The sequence below is a fragment of the Typopeltis vanoorti genome, chromosome 3, assembly GCF_054136105.1.
Source record: "Typopeltis vanoorti isolate ZY-2024b chromosome 3, IOZ_Tvanoo_1.0, whole genome shotgun sequence".
In the NCBI taxonomy this organism is placed as follows: Eukaryota; Metazoa; Arthropoda; class Arachnida; order Uropygi; family Thelyphonidae; genus Typopeltis; species Typopeltis vanoorti.
The window spans coordinates 37,206,035-37,222,785 of NC_143551.1; the positions used below are offsets into that span (position 1 = coordinate 37,206,035).

Here is a 16,751-nt window from a genome sequence, read left to right on the forward strand (position 1 = left end):
CGAACAGAAGCCCATGCATTTTCCCCACTGGATCCCTTTGTGTATTATGCAATTATTAAGAGTGTGAAATATTTCTTCTCCAGTTGTTCAGGATGACAAAGGTCTACGAAACAGAATATCATCATGAATGTTGTTATCATGCGCACATCTTACATAGAATATTAACTGCACATCATTTGTAACATCAGTAGTCTCGTTTATTTGTAACACATAATAAGGGCTCTTCTTAACTCTTTCGATTAAATAAGATTCTACATCACCTGCCATATCATTAATTCTGCGACCTACAGTGTATTGAAAGAGGAGTCAAATCAACATCTTTTAGTAACTTGTTGCCAAACATAGTTTTTACCACATCTTTTATAGCTGGAAGTAGCAAATTTTCCCTCGATAGAATCAGGTTTCCCTATTTTTGCTATGTGCAAACTTAAGAGATAGATGTTTTCTGTGCCTTCCTATTAATCAAACCCATGGGTGAAACTACATCTTTCCCATGATTTAATGTTGCTGAAATTGGCTTTTTTTTTTTTCCAATTTCCTTATTTCTTACATCACTATATTTAGTTTCTAAATGTCGTCAGAGTTTCGCAGGTTTCATGCTCTCGTTCGACAATGCTTCATAACACAAAACACATTTGAGATTTCTCTTCACTTTCATCTCCACACCAAAGTAAACCTGAATTCCAAATATGAACTGTTATATTTCCTACTGTATTTTTTTCTTTGAACTGCTTGTTTCTTCTACTTTTACAGTATCAGATTTACTCGCGTTTACAATATGTGTATCAAAATTAGGGTTAGCATCACCTGTTTCATTTGCTCTTCTTTTCAAAGTCCTAGTTCTAAGCCAGTTTCCCATTATTAAAAAATGTTTCCAAAAAATATACAAATATATAAATACTGGGGTTAACTCACGACACACTTCGTCCAAGTAATATTTAGCACTTCTGAAGGTATATTGAGCCTTGGTTGAAGGAGGAAAACCTTCAGTAATAAAAATCAATAAACAACAAGCAATTGGTTGAAATGTGAATAATACATGTTCACTTGAAATCTGACAAAATGGCAAGGGAAGGTGGAAGCAATAAAACGATATCGTTGTTCACTTCACCCCTCTTATTATTCGTCATTCTGCCGTTACAAATTATTGTAGTGCCAGAATAACGAGTAATAAAAGAGGGGTGAAATGAACAACAATATATTTTTATTACTTCCGCATTTGAACATTTTGACGCTAATTGTTTTTTTTTTTTTTAAGTCTCCATTTGATTTCAATAATTTTTACTTATTTATTCAATTTTAATTTGTTTGGGTAATTAAAAAATATATATTTAATTAATTAATTTAAGTCTGACTGCGGACCACAGGTTGAGAAACACTGATCTAGAGAATTGATAAATTCAAGAAAAGTAATTTATGATAAGAAAAGTGTCCTGATATTGAAAACAAATTGGGGATGGACAATACCAGTGAAAATAGTTAGCTTTTAGTGGATGAATTGGATTACTAAATTGGTATTTAAGAGGCAGAATTCTTTACTTGACTGTATGTTAGATACAGATTCTGATTAAGTGCTCGTATTAAGATTTATGACAATATTCCATGTTAAAACAGTCGTGGAATACATGTAGTTTAAATCCCTACAATCTTATTCAAGTAGGTTTGCCCAGAGTTTTTGAGTAAGTGATTTAAATAACGTTATCTGTAAGGAAAATGATAAGACTTTGGAGGTGTTAATGTTGGTAACAACAAACAATATAAAACTAAGGTTATTTAAAAGGATGCAGGAAAACCTTTTTTGGCACACGAGAAATACTAGTGAAATTGCTCCTCCAACCAATAGGTTGCAAGTGTGAATCCATGGTAGGCATGGAAGGTGGGAGATGAACTTTATTGCATGGAGTGAGATTGCCACCCCACTTACTGGAGGCCTAAGTGGCTTGTAAAAATTCCATGTGCAGTCTCTAGGGATTCCCGAATTATATAAAAAGTGAATAAAAATACAAAAATTATAAAATTATAATACAATACAAAAAATCTTAACCCACCCACCCACCCCCACACACACGCACAGGTGTCACAAAAAAAATTACTACGGACATCAAGAATTATCTTCATTTGTGCTATGAACCGTTCTCATTAGGATGGTTCATAGCATGAAGAGGATTTTTATGGAGTAGTGAGTGTTCATAGTGTTACAGATGAAGCAACAGAAAACTTGTGTTTAGGATATTCTTGACAGGAATCAGTTCTTGTGCACAATACAATGCTTTGTTAAAGAGATCAGTTATGACAAATGCTTACTTTATGATTCAGTCATAAGGACAAGAGACCAAGCATATGGCTATGATTTGATTTGGACTTGAGCAAAGCACTGACAGGATTCCACAATAAGAACCTAATAATTAAAATGCATCAAACAGATATTAATAATCTTCTAGTGAGAATGATAGGGAACCACCGTATATGTCGGGACATAAGATGACTCTTAAATACTACAGAAAACCTTTTGAATCATTCTCATTAGGATGGTTCATAGCATGAAGTGGATTTTTATAGAGTAGTGAGTGTTCATAGTGTTACAGATGAAGCAACAGAAAACATGTTTAGGACTTGACAGGAATCAGTTCTTGTGCACAATACAATGCTTTGTTAAAGAGATCAGTTATGACAAATGCTTACTTTATGATTCAGTCATAAGGACAAGAGACCAAGCATATGGCTATGATTTGATTTGGACTTGAGCAAAGCACTGACAGGATTCCACAATAAGAACCTAATAATTAAAATGCACCAAACAGATATTAATGATCATCTAGTGAGAATGATAGGGAACTACCGTATATGTCGGCGTATAAGATGACTCTTAAATACTACAGAAAGTCCTTTGAAATCATGGGTCATCTTATACGGCAAGTATAAAAAGGGAACTTAATTTCTTGGATGAACATTTACGTAGTTACAATACATTGTTATATAAGAAAATACACACAATGTTTTTAACCAAATCAGATTAATTTTTTGTTACATAAATTTATTTAAATATTACAATAGATGTAAGTCTTAAAAAACAAATAATAATTATTAACCTCAATTTTCATATTAATTTTCTTTATCATCCGTTCAAAATAGTTCTTCAGATTCATTGTTTAAATGATCGTCATATGGATCAGAATTTCATGCCAGCTGAGGCATCGCCCAATTAAACAAGGGCTGCTGTTATTTTTGCCAGGGAACAGGGCAAACAAGATAAAGTCAGACGAACAAATTCTGAAACATATCCCAACTTAACATCAGCAACATTCAAGATTGGTACTATCAATATAAGAGGAATCAATGCAAAGTAATGGAACTAGCAATGAATTAGATAAGTACCATATAGAAATAATAGGCCTGACTGTAACAAAGACAAAAACAGGTGCTGATTATATGTTGCTAAGATCTTTCTAAGCAACAAATACAAAATGTTATATCCAGGCAATAACAATCAGTGAAAAGAAAGAGTAGTTATAGTATTCAACACTAAATACAAGGCTAATCTTAATTGGCAGGCAATATCAAGTAGTGATATGGGAAAATATCAAAATGGGAAACTAGACAATGAAGCTTATTTGTGCCTATGGCCCCAAAGAAGATTCTACTAAGGAAGAAATGAAGAAATTTTATGAGCCTTAACAGAAGGCAACTGACACATAAAAAAAAAAAAATAAATAAAATAAAAAAAAAAAGTTGGTCCTTGTTATAGATCTAAATAGCAGAATAGAAAATGATAACTAGATATATAGAAATGTTTTGGGAAAATTTGGAGAAAAGAACAAAGCTTATAATAATGGCAAGTGGCTGCATGGACTAGTTATTACTGACACCATATTCCAACATAAAAATGTGGGCAAATTCACATGGAGAGAGAGATGCAAGAAATATGAAAAGTTTCATTGACTATGGAAGTTTTTTCACTCGGCTATGCTACTAATTATATATTTGGTTTTATCCTTTATCCAAGTGTAAGCAAACAAAGTTTGTGGCTGAAGTACTTTCAGGACTGGGGCAACTCGTGGCAAAGGTGGTACGAGTTCTCATCACTTGCCTTAGTATCCCAAAATGCAAAGCACATCTCCTTGCAGACATGTATAATGCTATGCATTAAGGGAGTATACAGAGGATAAAACTGATATTGAAAAAAAAAAAAAAAAAAAGAAGTGTGTGTGTAAGAAAGTTTTAAAATGAATCAAAGTTGAGCAGCTTTCAGAGGTGAACTGTAGACTCAAACACACAAACATCATTCAAGAAAAAATGAAAGAGTTTCAAAACAAGAACCAAACCTTGGAGATTCAGTGGCAAATCTAGAAAAAAATATTGACTGATTCAGCCAGAGAAGCATGTGGTGAGATTGTCTATAAAGATAGAAAAATCAGAAATCCATGGCAGACTCAGGAAGGTAAGGGAAAGAAGGAGAAGAAAACAAATCAAAAGTTCCTGGCAAGTAAGTCAATCTTGTGCTCTTAAGGAATACAGAAAAAATGTAAGAAAGCGAAACATTGTAAAACTAGTTCAACAAAACACATGGGAAGATTTTGGTAGAACACAGAAAATAAATATGAGGAAGGTGGCTAAATATTCTGGAGATTATTGAAAAAGTTAAGAAAAGTATGAAAGAGTATAAAAGGAATCAAAGATGATGAACATGACATGAAGAAGATATTCTAGATGTCTGGAATAAATCCTTTGAAAGATTTCTAAATGAAACAAGTAGTGACACAATGGTAGTAGAAAACACTCCAGAAAAACGCAATCAGGAGAATATCAATATATCAATACATGAGATAGAAAAGCCATCAAAAACCTCAAATGTGGAAAGGCAGTTGGAGTAGAAGAAATCTGACCATAAAAATGGTCAAATATGGAGGTATAAAAGGTTTACAGCAGCTGCACTGCATAATTCAGAAGGCCTCATCAGGGGATCAAATTCCAGATGATTGGAGTAGAGCTCTAGGTGATTATTGCAAACTCAGGAGTTAACAAATGACACTAAAAGAAATCCTAGGGAGTTTTTTCAATATATGGCCAGTAGAAGGAAGAATGATTATGGGAGGATGTTAGCCAATGATAATGGGAGAATACCATATCCTCCTCAGTGTTTACCAGAGGTATTAAATGAGCAGTTTATTAAAGTATTCCATCCTTGTGATTGTAACATAATGCAGAACTTGAGAGCAGTGGGAATGGGGGAGAAACCACTGATGGTGAGTGAGCAGGAGGTATATGAGGAATTGAGTAAACTTGATGTCAACAAGGTCATAGGACTTGATGGCATATCACTACATGTCTTGAGGAGAACTGCTTTAACATACATTTTAAACATGAGCTTAAATTAGCCCAGGTTCCAAAGGAATGGAAAGATGGCAAAATTGTTCTGCTTCATAAAGGAGGTGATAAGACTAAGGCTTTGAATTATAGGCCAATCTGCTTGTCTGGAGTTACCTTCAAGGTGTTGGAGAAGCTAGTTAAGGATTCAGGACTGGGTGGACAGCAGTAGAATTCTCTTTAATGGACAGCATTGGTTTGCTAAAGGAAGATCATGTTTTATCAATTTGTTTACTTATTATAACGAGATGATGAATTTGGAAAAGGGGGATGCATATACAGTAGTATATTTAGATTTCGCAAAGGCTTTCGATAGATTACCACATGACAAATTGGTTAAACTGGAAAAGATGGGTTTGATAGTAGATTAGTTCACTGGATTAGAGGCTGATTGTCTGATAGGTATCAACACGTTGTGTATGAGGGTGATATTACAGAAGAGGAAAGTCACCAGTGGTGTGCATCGAGGATCTGTTTTGCAGCCATTGTTATTTAATTTTTTTGTAAATGACATTGGAAATGGCTTAAATGGTGATATAGTTGTTTGCAGATGATGCAAAGGTGGGGAGAGTTATGAGAAGTAAAGCAGATGTTGTAGCTTTGTAAGAGGAACTAAATGGACTGTCTGAATTGGCATGTGTGGGAGACACCAGCTTAATTTTGCGAAATATAATTTTTTTAAAATTTGGGAAGCAAAGATGGGGGGGCAGAGTATATGATTGGTGAGAATATTTTGGAGGAGATGAAGGATATGGAAGTTGTGGTGGATAGAGACTTGAAATTTCATGGATATTTTGCTAAAATTGTGAGGATGACACAGCAGATTATGGAAATGATGCAGAGAACACCGTAGGATGTTTTGATTCCATTGTATAAGACTGATCAGGCTGCATATGGATTACTGTTCACAGTTTTGGTTGTGAGGTTTCAAAAGGATGATGATGATGCGTTGAATGTCCAATGATTGACTAAGTTGGTTTCTAGTCTCTGAAATGTGGAATATGAGGATAGGTTGAGAGGATGCTAATTACAGAGCCTAGTGGATAGAAGGAAGAGGGGAGACATGGTTGAGAAGTATAAGTTGGCAAGGGATAATTACAAGATTAATGCAGATGAGATTTTTCATAGAATATCCGGAGACAGGGGGAGAATGAGAGGCCATCCCTGAAAGCTGTATAAGATGGATGTGAGCAAGAGGGTGAGGAGTAAATTTTTTGAATGGAGAGTGGTGGGTGACTGGGATGTACTGCCTAGGAGTGTAGTGAATGTAGGCACAATGAATGCATTTAAGTCAAGATACGATGAGTTGTGCGTGTGAGAGTGGGACCTCCCACAATGAGTCTCTTCACTCTATGGAAGTCTGTTGATAATAATAATGGGGATATTAGGAAAGAATTTGCTGAGTAGGAAAACTCTCTCTGGAATCCCAAGAATAGGTCAACCTATCCTTGGGATTCCAAACCTACTAGCACAGTGTTAACTAACACATGCCACTGCATTCAGTGATATGGTGAATGGCTTGAAGATCAAACTGTAAATTAATTGTTAATTCTTAAATTGAATTAGAAGTGAAAGAACTGGGTTGGGAAGAACATGTTTGAGAAAAAAAAAAGTGTGGAATTATCAATTACATGAATGTAGATGAGTCAGTTTCTAGTGCCTTTCATATATCATAATAGCAAACATCATCACTAGAAGCTTAACAAAAGCATTAATAGTAAGTGCCTTGCTGTTGGTTGAAGAGTAATCTTACAATGCTGTTTGGTTCTATATTATGAAACAGAACGGGTGTCATTTGTTGTTGGTCCGAAGACTTCCATTTTCATTTTTTAAATGTTAACTTAAGCTGACACCAATAAACTGTCTATGCTAAATATCATTAATCCCTCCCTCAATAATGCATTCTGTATAACAGTACAGTTGCATCTTTTGAATTACTGTTTAGACACAATAAAATATAAATGTCAGGATCAGACTATATAGGAACCTCAACAGCAATCTTCCTGATGCTTACACAAGTTCCTAAATCTTTTGAGACAGAAAAGATGTAATTTTGAAGGGATGGAATAACAACATACTGTAACTCATTAAAACAAGCAATGTAGTTGGGGGAGGGGGGGAGAGAATACAACCAGTAGCAGTCACACTTTAAACAGCTGTTAGTTATATCCATTTGTAGTCCAACTTCAAAACCTACAGACTTTTTCCTCCTCATTCCTTTCATCATCTACCTCTCACCCTTCCTCCCACAGTGATTCCTTAGGGCTGCTATTCCCAGCTGTTTAAGAAAAAAAATTCCTTTGGTCTTTTACTTCTTTCAACACATTGTACTAACAAGCTAAAAGTACTGCAGCTTCTTATGTGCAGGAAGAGCATATACATAAAACAAAGATTTTTTTTTTTTGTGATAAGGAGGAAGAAAAAGAAACACACCAATCCTGCTTGTATACCTAAAACAAACAAATTTCATACAGCTTTACATAGTATGTTAGAAAAGTGTGCATTTCAAAAAAATATTATGGAGTGAGCAGAATTCCATTTCAGAGAATCTTAAAACCTTTTACCTTTAAACTTTACAAACACATCTAGCTTATCAGATATTAAGTCTTCTAATTGCTGTGCATAAGCTAAAAGAGAGAAAAAATGTAAGCTTGAGTTTGTTAATACATGGCTTAAACATAGGTTACATAAATCATTAAAATAGTCAAGCACAAAAGAATGAATATACATTATTATTTTTTTTTTATTTATTTTATTTTTTTAAATGAATATACATTTTACTTTCTACTTTATAAATCTAAGACCTACACTATTTAGAAATAATGCTAAAGCAGCTAAGGTTGGTGCACTATGCTTGTCAATTCTGTTTACAGATATGATGCACCAACTTACTAGTACATTTGTTTTTGGGAGTCTAATTTTGGAATGCAAGTGTAAATTTAATTTCTTGTGTTCCACAATTTTGATGGCAAGAACAACAGGTTTTGTCTGTGGACAGTAATGATCACATTTTCAGTCATCCAAATCTAATGTCAATGCACTCAGGTAATTAATGTTTGTGCAGCTAAATCATAATGGTCTGTGAGTGTTAATGTCATCTTTTTCTGCATAAACAGATATCAGCACACAGTGCTAGTGTGTATGCTTATATTCTTATATAAGCATACATATGGTATAATTTAAGTATGCTTGTTTATTATAAATGCACATTTAAATAATATTTTTAAGTTCAGAATATAATTCTGATTACAAGTAGGAAAAAAATGGAATTTGAGGTAATTTTCAGGTAAATGCTGAGCTTCAAATAGTCTTTGTGGTACTAGAAGATACCAAAGCAATTCTGAGTAATATTTAATGTTGTCAATCAAAAGAATGGTTTCTTGAGAAACCATTCTTTTGATTGGCATGTCTATCTTTTTGTCTCATAGGTGGCATTTGTGTTTATATCTTCACTGATATACTACATCAGTTTCAAATTAGAATCTCCTCTTTTTGATCTCTTCAGCTAAAAACTGATCTGTTCTATTCCATCATTTAATTTCTTGTCTCTGTTGCTCTCCTTATGCTACAAACCATTCTTAACTTTTGATTTTCTTTCTTCTCGTGTTATTTTCTCCAGTCCAGTTTTAGTAACAGCGAGGTCATCTTCCTTGGAGATTTTAATGCTCGCAACTCCAAAAGCTTTCCTTTATTCAATTTCACAGATGCTGAGACCCTGACTATCACCAGTGCTCTTACACAAATTGCTCAAATGCCTACCAGAATATCAGATAACCCTAACCATTCTTCAAACAGAAGTTACAAAGAATGATCTTTATTACTTTTGTGCTTCATTTCCATGGTTAGATTATTGTTTTCAGTCTTCTGAATACAAAAAAATTATACTGAATGTATCACTAAAGCAATTCTTATTGGTGTGGAAACATTTATTCTTCATTCTGCTTTAAATTTTCATCTCTCCTAGCTTGGTGACTTCAAGATTGAGTGTTTGTACTCCAGAGTTGACTTCTATTCTTGTTTAAGAGAAAATGTTTCATGACTAGAGAACATGAAGTAATTACAAGGATGTTTCATTAGTTGTTAAAATTGAAACTACAATCTACTAGTTTCATCCACCCATAAAAAAATGGATCGCTTCATCAGGGCTTAATATGCATAAAAAATATAAAAATAAATAACAGAGTTGTCAAATGCTAAAAATCGTTAAAGGAAATAAATCAATGCTAACAAATGAAGGTGAAGTCATGTAGCATGTGTTATCTGCAGTTAATGACTCAAGGGAATTGTTAGTGAATAACTATTAGCAAAGTTGAAATCTATTATGTTTAAAGATTTAATGAGTGATTTCCACATGTTGCTTAATACAAGTCCTTGGTTTTTATTCGGTGATCTCTGTAAATCCTTTAGAAGTCTGGAATAAAACTTTTCTTCTAAATATAGTACAGGTGAACAGTTCTAGATACTTAACAGCATGGTTAATGGTAGATGTATGGTTCGCCTCTTCAAGCTCTAATGTAAATTTGATTATAGGTTCAAACAGTTAAGAGAATGAAGAAATCGTTGGGCAGTCACATTTCTAAAAAGCATAAATCTCATCAACATATCTCCTTTAGCTGGTTTTAGAGTAGTTTCGGCTAGGAAAGTCTTTGTAAAATCTTCCATAAAGAGATCAGCTAACAGGAGAGAAGGGACTGATCATTGAAGTCTGAATTGTTCTTTATAAAAGATACTATTCCAATGAAAAAAATTGGATTGGAGACTGTGTTTAAATAACGTTGTGACATCTGGTGGAAAAAGGTCTCCAATAAGATTTAACATATCATCTATGGGAACATTAGTAAATAGCGATACTATGTTGAGACTTTCAAGAATATCAGAAGATAAACTAACATAGGCTTGAATTTAAAGTCGCCTTCTGCATTGCCCCCTAATAAAAGCATAAGACGAAATCAGATGAATTCTCGATGTAAAAGTCACACAACCTTACGTATTAATGGTTAGTCAGATGGATAAATAAAGCAATTGATACCACAAAGACCCTGCATGGACAATTCATGAAATAACCAATAATTTACATAAAAATATTCCAAACTGGCCACCAGAATTATGAAAGCTCATGTTGCTATATCCTATTCCTTCACACAAACCCACACAAAAGATATACAAACCCAGCATTTCTTTAAGACCAATCATTTATGACATCAACTCTCTAACTTAATCTTTATCTAAATATGTGGCTTGCCTTTTAATACATCACGAAGTTATCTAACTCTTACATCAAGAATTCATGCCATTTTGTCCAGAAGCAATCAAGTTTACACGTATCGTCTTCTGACATCCTTGCAAATCTTTACCTAGTATCTTTGTTTAATAATGTTCCTGTAAATGCTTCATCCCTTCACTATCCTTCCCAAAATTTAGGAATAATCCACATCCTCAAGAATTGAGCCTGTTCAATTTTACAAAATGAAGACCAACTCAAGAACAAACTCCAGACTCTCTCTCTCAAATTTATGTTTAATGGTTCTTCCAAGAAAATAGTTGATAAGATTTTATTTTCTAACCCTATCGCATAGAGGAAGTTCTAGTTCTGAACTAGAACATCCTCTATACTGTGAACGTTCTAGTTCTGAACTAGAACGTCCACAGTATAGAGGCACTATTCTTGTGTTGCCTTTTTCTTTAATCCTATACTATTAAAAAAAAAGCACTAGAGAGAAAAAAAAATTATTAGCTACTGAAAGGGGTTGGCTAAGAAGATTACTTGGAGTATCTCTGCTGGATAGACTAAGAAATGAAGACATAAGGAAACGATTAAAACAAGAAATAGTTTTAGTCATTTCGTTCACATGACCACAAAGATTACCAACTAAAGTCCTGCATACAATGATAGAAGGTAAAAGATCCAAAGGCAGCCCAGAATTAGATGGATAGACAAAATAAAAGAACTGAAAATCAAATCAAAACAAGTGACACCAAACTGGAGAGAATTGTTCAGACTCTCCACGGACAGACAGAAGTGGAAAGAGTTCTTTCGGCCTCATCATCATTCACATAAATGATGGAAGAGAGAAGATACTATTACCGTTGTATCCATCCTAAAGTCTGCAAATTAGTCCATATTTAACCCATTGCAAATCTTTGTATCTAATTGCAGTTCACTTTCACTTACTTCAGTTCTTTTTAAAGTAATGGAAAAAACAATTATGACTCAAATTCTATGCTGCTATGAATGCAGCATGGATTCCATGACTGTTAATAAACAGAGGATCTTTTTCATTATGTTATCCACTTTGGATTAATTATTATTATTATTATTATTATGTGACATCCCAGGGAGTCCAAAGACTCACTGAGGGAGATTGTGCCAACAGCATAGAACGCTTTTCCCCTTCCAACTACTAACTGCGCTCAAACTTGCTTAACTTTTTGCGAATCATTAGTAGCAGAGGTTCTAATCGATCAACCTTTGCTGGCAAAAGTTGGATGGAAATACAATGGAAAAGTTTGGAAAATCATAAGTGGTTGCTCTTCATATCTCTAAATCATTTGAATGGATACACGATGACTTATTAAAGTAAACATCAACAATACAGTATAATGAGATTGCATATGTAAGTTCAGCCATGTAAACTTTACAATGATATGAATATCACTGAGCATTGCTATGAATCTGGTAAGTGTGTCTGTGGATGAAAAAGAGAAAGTTGCCCAACTGGGCAAAGCAGATTGCAGATGTAAACATAGAAAAAAAGCTTAGAGGTAACTTGTTATATCTATACTATACAAATGCCAGGAGAATCAAAAACAAAGCATTAAAGTTCATTGCCTTGGTGAATATGTTTTGGTCTAAGATTATTGGCATTAGTGAAACATAGCTATCAGACGTGATAACTGGAACTGAGTGTGGAGGGTATAGTATTTTTAGCAAGGACAGAAGAGGAGGTGTATTACTAATGATATCAGATGATTTGTGTCCAGTAAGAGTAAAAACTTATGCAAGCAATAATAGTAACAATGTCCCATGTAGCAGTGAGTTTGAGGCTATCTAGTGTGAATCGAGGATAACAGGATATGGTGTGTTGTTATTACAGACCTGGTGGTTCAGATGCTGAGGATGATGAAATGCATCATCACATTATCTTGACAGCTAAGTGATAACCACTATGGGTGACTTAAATTATCCAAACATTGATTGGGTAGAAAAGAAATCTCAGATAAGAATGAAGGAGTTACTGAGATGTTGTAAGACAGCTTTCTTAAGCAGCATGTGAAAGAAGGAACTCAATCAGAAAGGTGGGGAAGGATCATAGTTAAGAATGGGAATATTTTGCCACTAGCTGGTGACGGTGATCATGCCAGACTTTCCTGGGAAGTAGATAACTATATGGATGTTCCAATTAGGACAGGTTACAGTTAATGGGAAGGATATCAGCAATGCATTGGAAGCTTTGAAAAGGTGCTTTAATGAAGCAGTATCTGAATGTGTCTCTAGAGTTTGAACAAATTTGAACCCCTTATCTGTTCTTCAAACAGTTTGAACAAATGCAGATTTGTTTAAATGAGTGCTCACTTTTCTAAAATCTATCAACCAGGTTTATATAATGTGGTGTGGTGCATAAGAATGAGGTTCAAGAGTTGTTGCATAACCTGTATATTAATTCAGCAATAGGCTAGACAGGATATTGGCACGTGTGCTAATGGAATCTTCAGCCAAAATGGCTTGGCACTTGACATGTTTGCATAACTTGAGTCTAAGCTCAGAAAAGGTTTCACAGGAATGGAAAGAATGTATGATAGTTCTCCTGTACAAGGATGGTGCAAAAACCAGTCTGTCTAACAAATGACCTATCAGTATATCTGGAGCAGTGGTGAAGATTTTAGAGAAGTTGGTAAGAACTTGCATACAGAAATGAGTTGATAGACAAGCTATAATCTGCAAAGAACAGAATAGGTTTACTAAAGGGAGGTTATGTGTGAGCAATTTGCTCATATTTTATAACATTATGGTTCAGCTGGATAGTGGGAATGGATACTCTATGATACTGTTAAATCCATTTCTTTTATCCAACTCGGCTCTAACATTATTATAAAATATGAGCAAATCGCTCAGACATGACCTCCCTTTAGTAAGTTTATGCTGATGCTTGCAATGCATAGCTTGTTTGCTCATCCATTTTTGTATAAGAGTTCTTACCAACTTCCCTAAAATCTTCACCACTGCTCCATATACTGAGAGGTTGGTAGTTGGCACATCAGTTTTTGCACCATCCTCAAGTTGTACAATAGCACTTTAATATTTTATGAAATGCTTTGGCAAAGTCTTTGCTAAAGCAACTGATAGGCCACGTGAAAGGCTGTTGAGTAAATTGTAGATTATGGGATTGGAATATAAACTATTGACTTGGATAAGCAAAATTTCCAATGGCATATTACAGTGGTGGGATTATATTACAAGAAATTGAAGTGGCTGGGAATCTAAAGGTATGGTTGATAGGAAATTGAATTCAAAGGTCGCATCACAAAAACATCTCAGAGGATAATTTCAATGTTTGAACAAACATTGACATATAAAGTCATGTTGCCTCTTAACAAGGCATGATATGACCACACCCGAATTAATGTGCACAGATTGGTCTCCTGGTCTTGGAGGAGATAAAGAAGCTGTAGACAATGTGCAAAAAAGCTAACAGATGATATTAGGATTATGTAATGTAAATTGCAAGAACAGATTGAGAGTATATGGACTGCAAACACTGGTAATGAGAAAGGGGAGTGATACAATAGAGTTCTATAAACTACCAAAAGGGCATTATTAACTGATGACATTTTTCATTAATGGAAGATGAGGAGAGGACAAGGGGCAACCTTGGAAGTTGCTCCAGCAGCCAATACCGGAGTACAAAGATGTAATCAGCAGTATACTACACAGTATACTACTATAAGGTCCAAGTCAGAAGGTCAAATCCAAATTTGAAGGAAGTATTTTCTTCCTTCCAATGTGGTATTTGAAGAGAATTTTTCAGAGTATCCATCTATAAAAAGGAAAGTCTTATCAGTACAAGATTTTTTTACTTTCAGACAAAAATGAGAATATAAAAAGAATCTATATTTCAGTTTTGTTATCTGAAAAAAGGCAAAGAAAATATGCAGGAACATGAAAAACATCAACTGCATTCTTGCTGGAGAAACATAGACCAAGTAAAACATTTCATCCAAATGAAAATATTTAGTGAAGATGGTAAATTAACTATGGAAATAGATAACAGATTATTAATACTAGCATAGTGGGAAGCAAGCTGAAGAAATTTATATGGGAGAAAGAGAGAAATTAGCCAAAACACTCAGCTTACAGAAGACAATGTTGAAACCAATTTTAATTTTTGGAACTGAGAACTGAATTAGAAATATAGAGAGCAGCTCATCATATAATACTACAGATATGAAAGTTCTAAGAAAAATTAGATTCTAAGAATTATATAAAATTGAGGATATTAGAAATCAACTTGATATCACTAACATTCAAGAATGTATGAGCAGAGCCATTTTCTGCAGGTATCACTTAAAGGGAATGGAAAATAGTTAGAAGAAAGCTTAATGACAGTATGGAGAGGGAGAAAAAAACACAGGAAGTCTAAGATCTGCCAATACTGGTAACCAACTGCTAACCTTTTCTCTCCCATTCTGATTAAGTGACTATACTATGTTAGATTAGATGTAGAAACATTCCTGAAACCTGACAATGTCAAGTTCCTTCCAAATATCTTGATTTTTAATATGATTCTGCTATTGATGCTATCTGTTTATTTACCTAATTTTGCTCTGAAGGCTACAAATATGAAGTCTCATATCTGTGGCCTTAAGTATTTAATGAACTGTTTGACTTCTAATCTAGCTTGCAGATCTTATCACTTAAGTTGATTGGATTTTAACAGTATAGATTAGAACAGAGATTGATAAGAAAATAACTATTTACTGACGTAATTGCTAATATTTCGCTGGTATTCTATCCAGCATCTTCAGAGCACACAAAGTTTGTTATAGTAGTAAGACAACCACAATCCGGTAAGGATTTACCAGATTGTGGTAACAGGATAGATTAGATGTTCTAATCTATACCGTTAAAATCCAATCAACATGTACGACGAACACATAAGCCTTTCTATGTGTTATCACTTAAGTGACAGCTCAAGTTTTGGAGAAACTTGCACTGTCACTCTCATCATTTCCAGAGCTTTTGATTGTGTCTTGCATCATTTGGTGATTTTTTTTACTGAAGGTAAGGGAACATGAGCTAAGATTTCTTTTCAAGAAAGAAGAGGCAAGACTGTGTTTTGGTGGCACTGAACATGACCAGATTATCCTCGCCCCATTGAAGGATAATACATAGATCAATGTTTAAGGTACTAATTGCAGATAATCTTGATGCCAGGAATGTGTCATTGCATGGTTTACTAAAAGTAAGATGAATGTAGAATACTATTATCTGCAAGGTTGTGGACAGGATTAGTGGCGATTGAAAGTAGTTTATGTACAGGAGAAAAAGCTGACAATAGGACAGAACCCTGAGGTACTCCTGCATTGGTGGTGAAGCTCAAAGAGAGGGAGCCATCAACTATGACACACACAGTGAACAACCAGAGCAAGTTGCAACCCAATCACAGAGGGTAGACTAAAGGATGACAATTTGTTTAGCGGGTCACGATGCCAGATACGATCAAAAGCTCTAGAAATGTCAAGAGTAACAGTACAACTTTCTCCAAACCTTTCTGCAGTACATATCCAGCAGTGAGTGATGTAAGCTGAGGTCAGCTGTGGATCTTCAATGACAAAATCCATACTGGTGGTCACTGGTTAATTAGTGGGCTTAGACAGTGGAGAAGTTGGCTACTGATGACTTTCCATTATTTTGGAGAAGACTGAGGTCATGGCAACTAGTCAGTGGCTTGGCAGTAGATACCTATCTCCCTTTTATGGAAGAGGCTGGATATGTGATTGCTTCCACAGATGTGGTTAAGTGCCAGCTATGTATAATAGATTGTAGAGACAATACTGGACAGGTATTAGCTCTGGAGGCACCAGGTTTTATATGAATTGAACAGATGCCATCAGGACCAGGAGCTTTTTTTATGTCCAAGTTTATTTGGTAAATTTCTGATGTATTTTTGTCAAAAAACTACAGGAAGCATACAGTACTAGGATTCCAGTAGAGGAAAACAGTGATGCTAGGAGACAAGCTTTATCTTTGGGTGAAGTAACAGTGAGGCTAAAAAGAGGTGGAAGTGCAGGCGAGCAGAAGTTGCATCTAACAGCCTTAGAAGATGACCAACATCCATTTACAGTTTAACTGTTAACACACCAATACTTTCCATGAAGTATTTTCCAAA

At 34.7% G+C, this 16,751-nt stretch overlaps 1 protein-coding gene across 4 annotated transcripts in view; it reads right to left on the minus strand.

The window, feature by feature from the left end:
• The window catches only part of Klp10A (kinesin-like protein 10A), a 469,762-nt gene that overhangs the window by 13,261 nt on the left and 439,750 nt on the right, over positions 1 to 16,751 (minus strand). For all 4 annotated transcript variants that reach the window (XM_090390589.1, XM_090390588.1, XM_090390590.1 and 1 more), the window contains one exon: positions 7,929 to 7,991. In XM_090390589.1, coding sequence (XP_090246715.1) covers positions 7,929 to 7,991 — 63 coding nt within the window. The remainder of the gene's footprint in view (positions 1 to 7,928; positions 7,992 to 16,751) is intronic.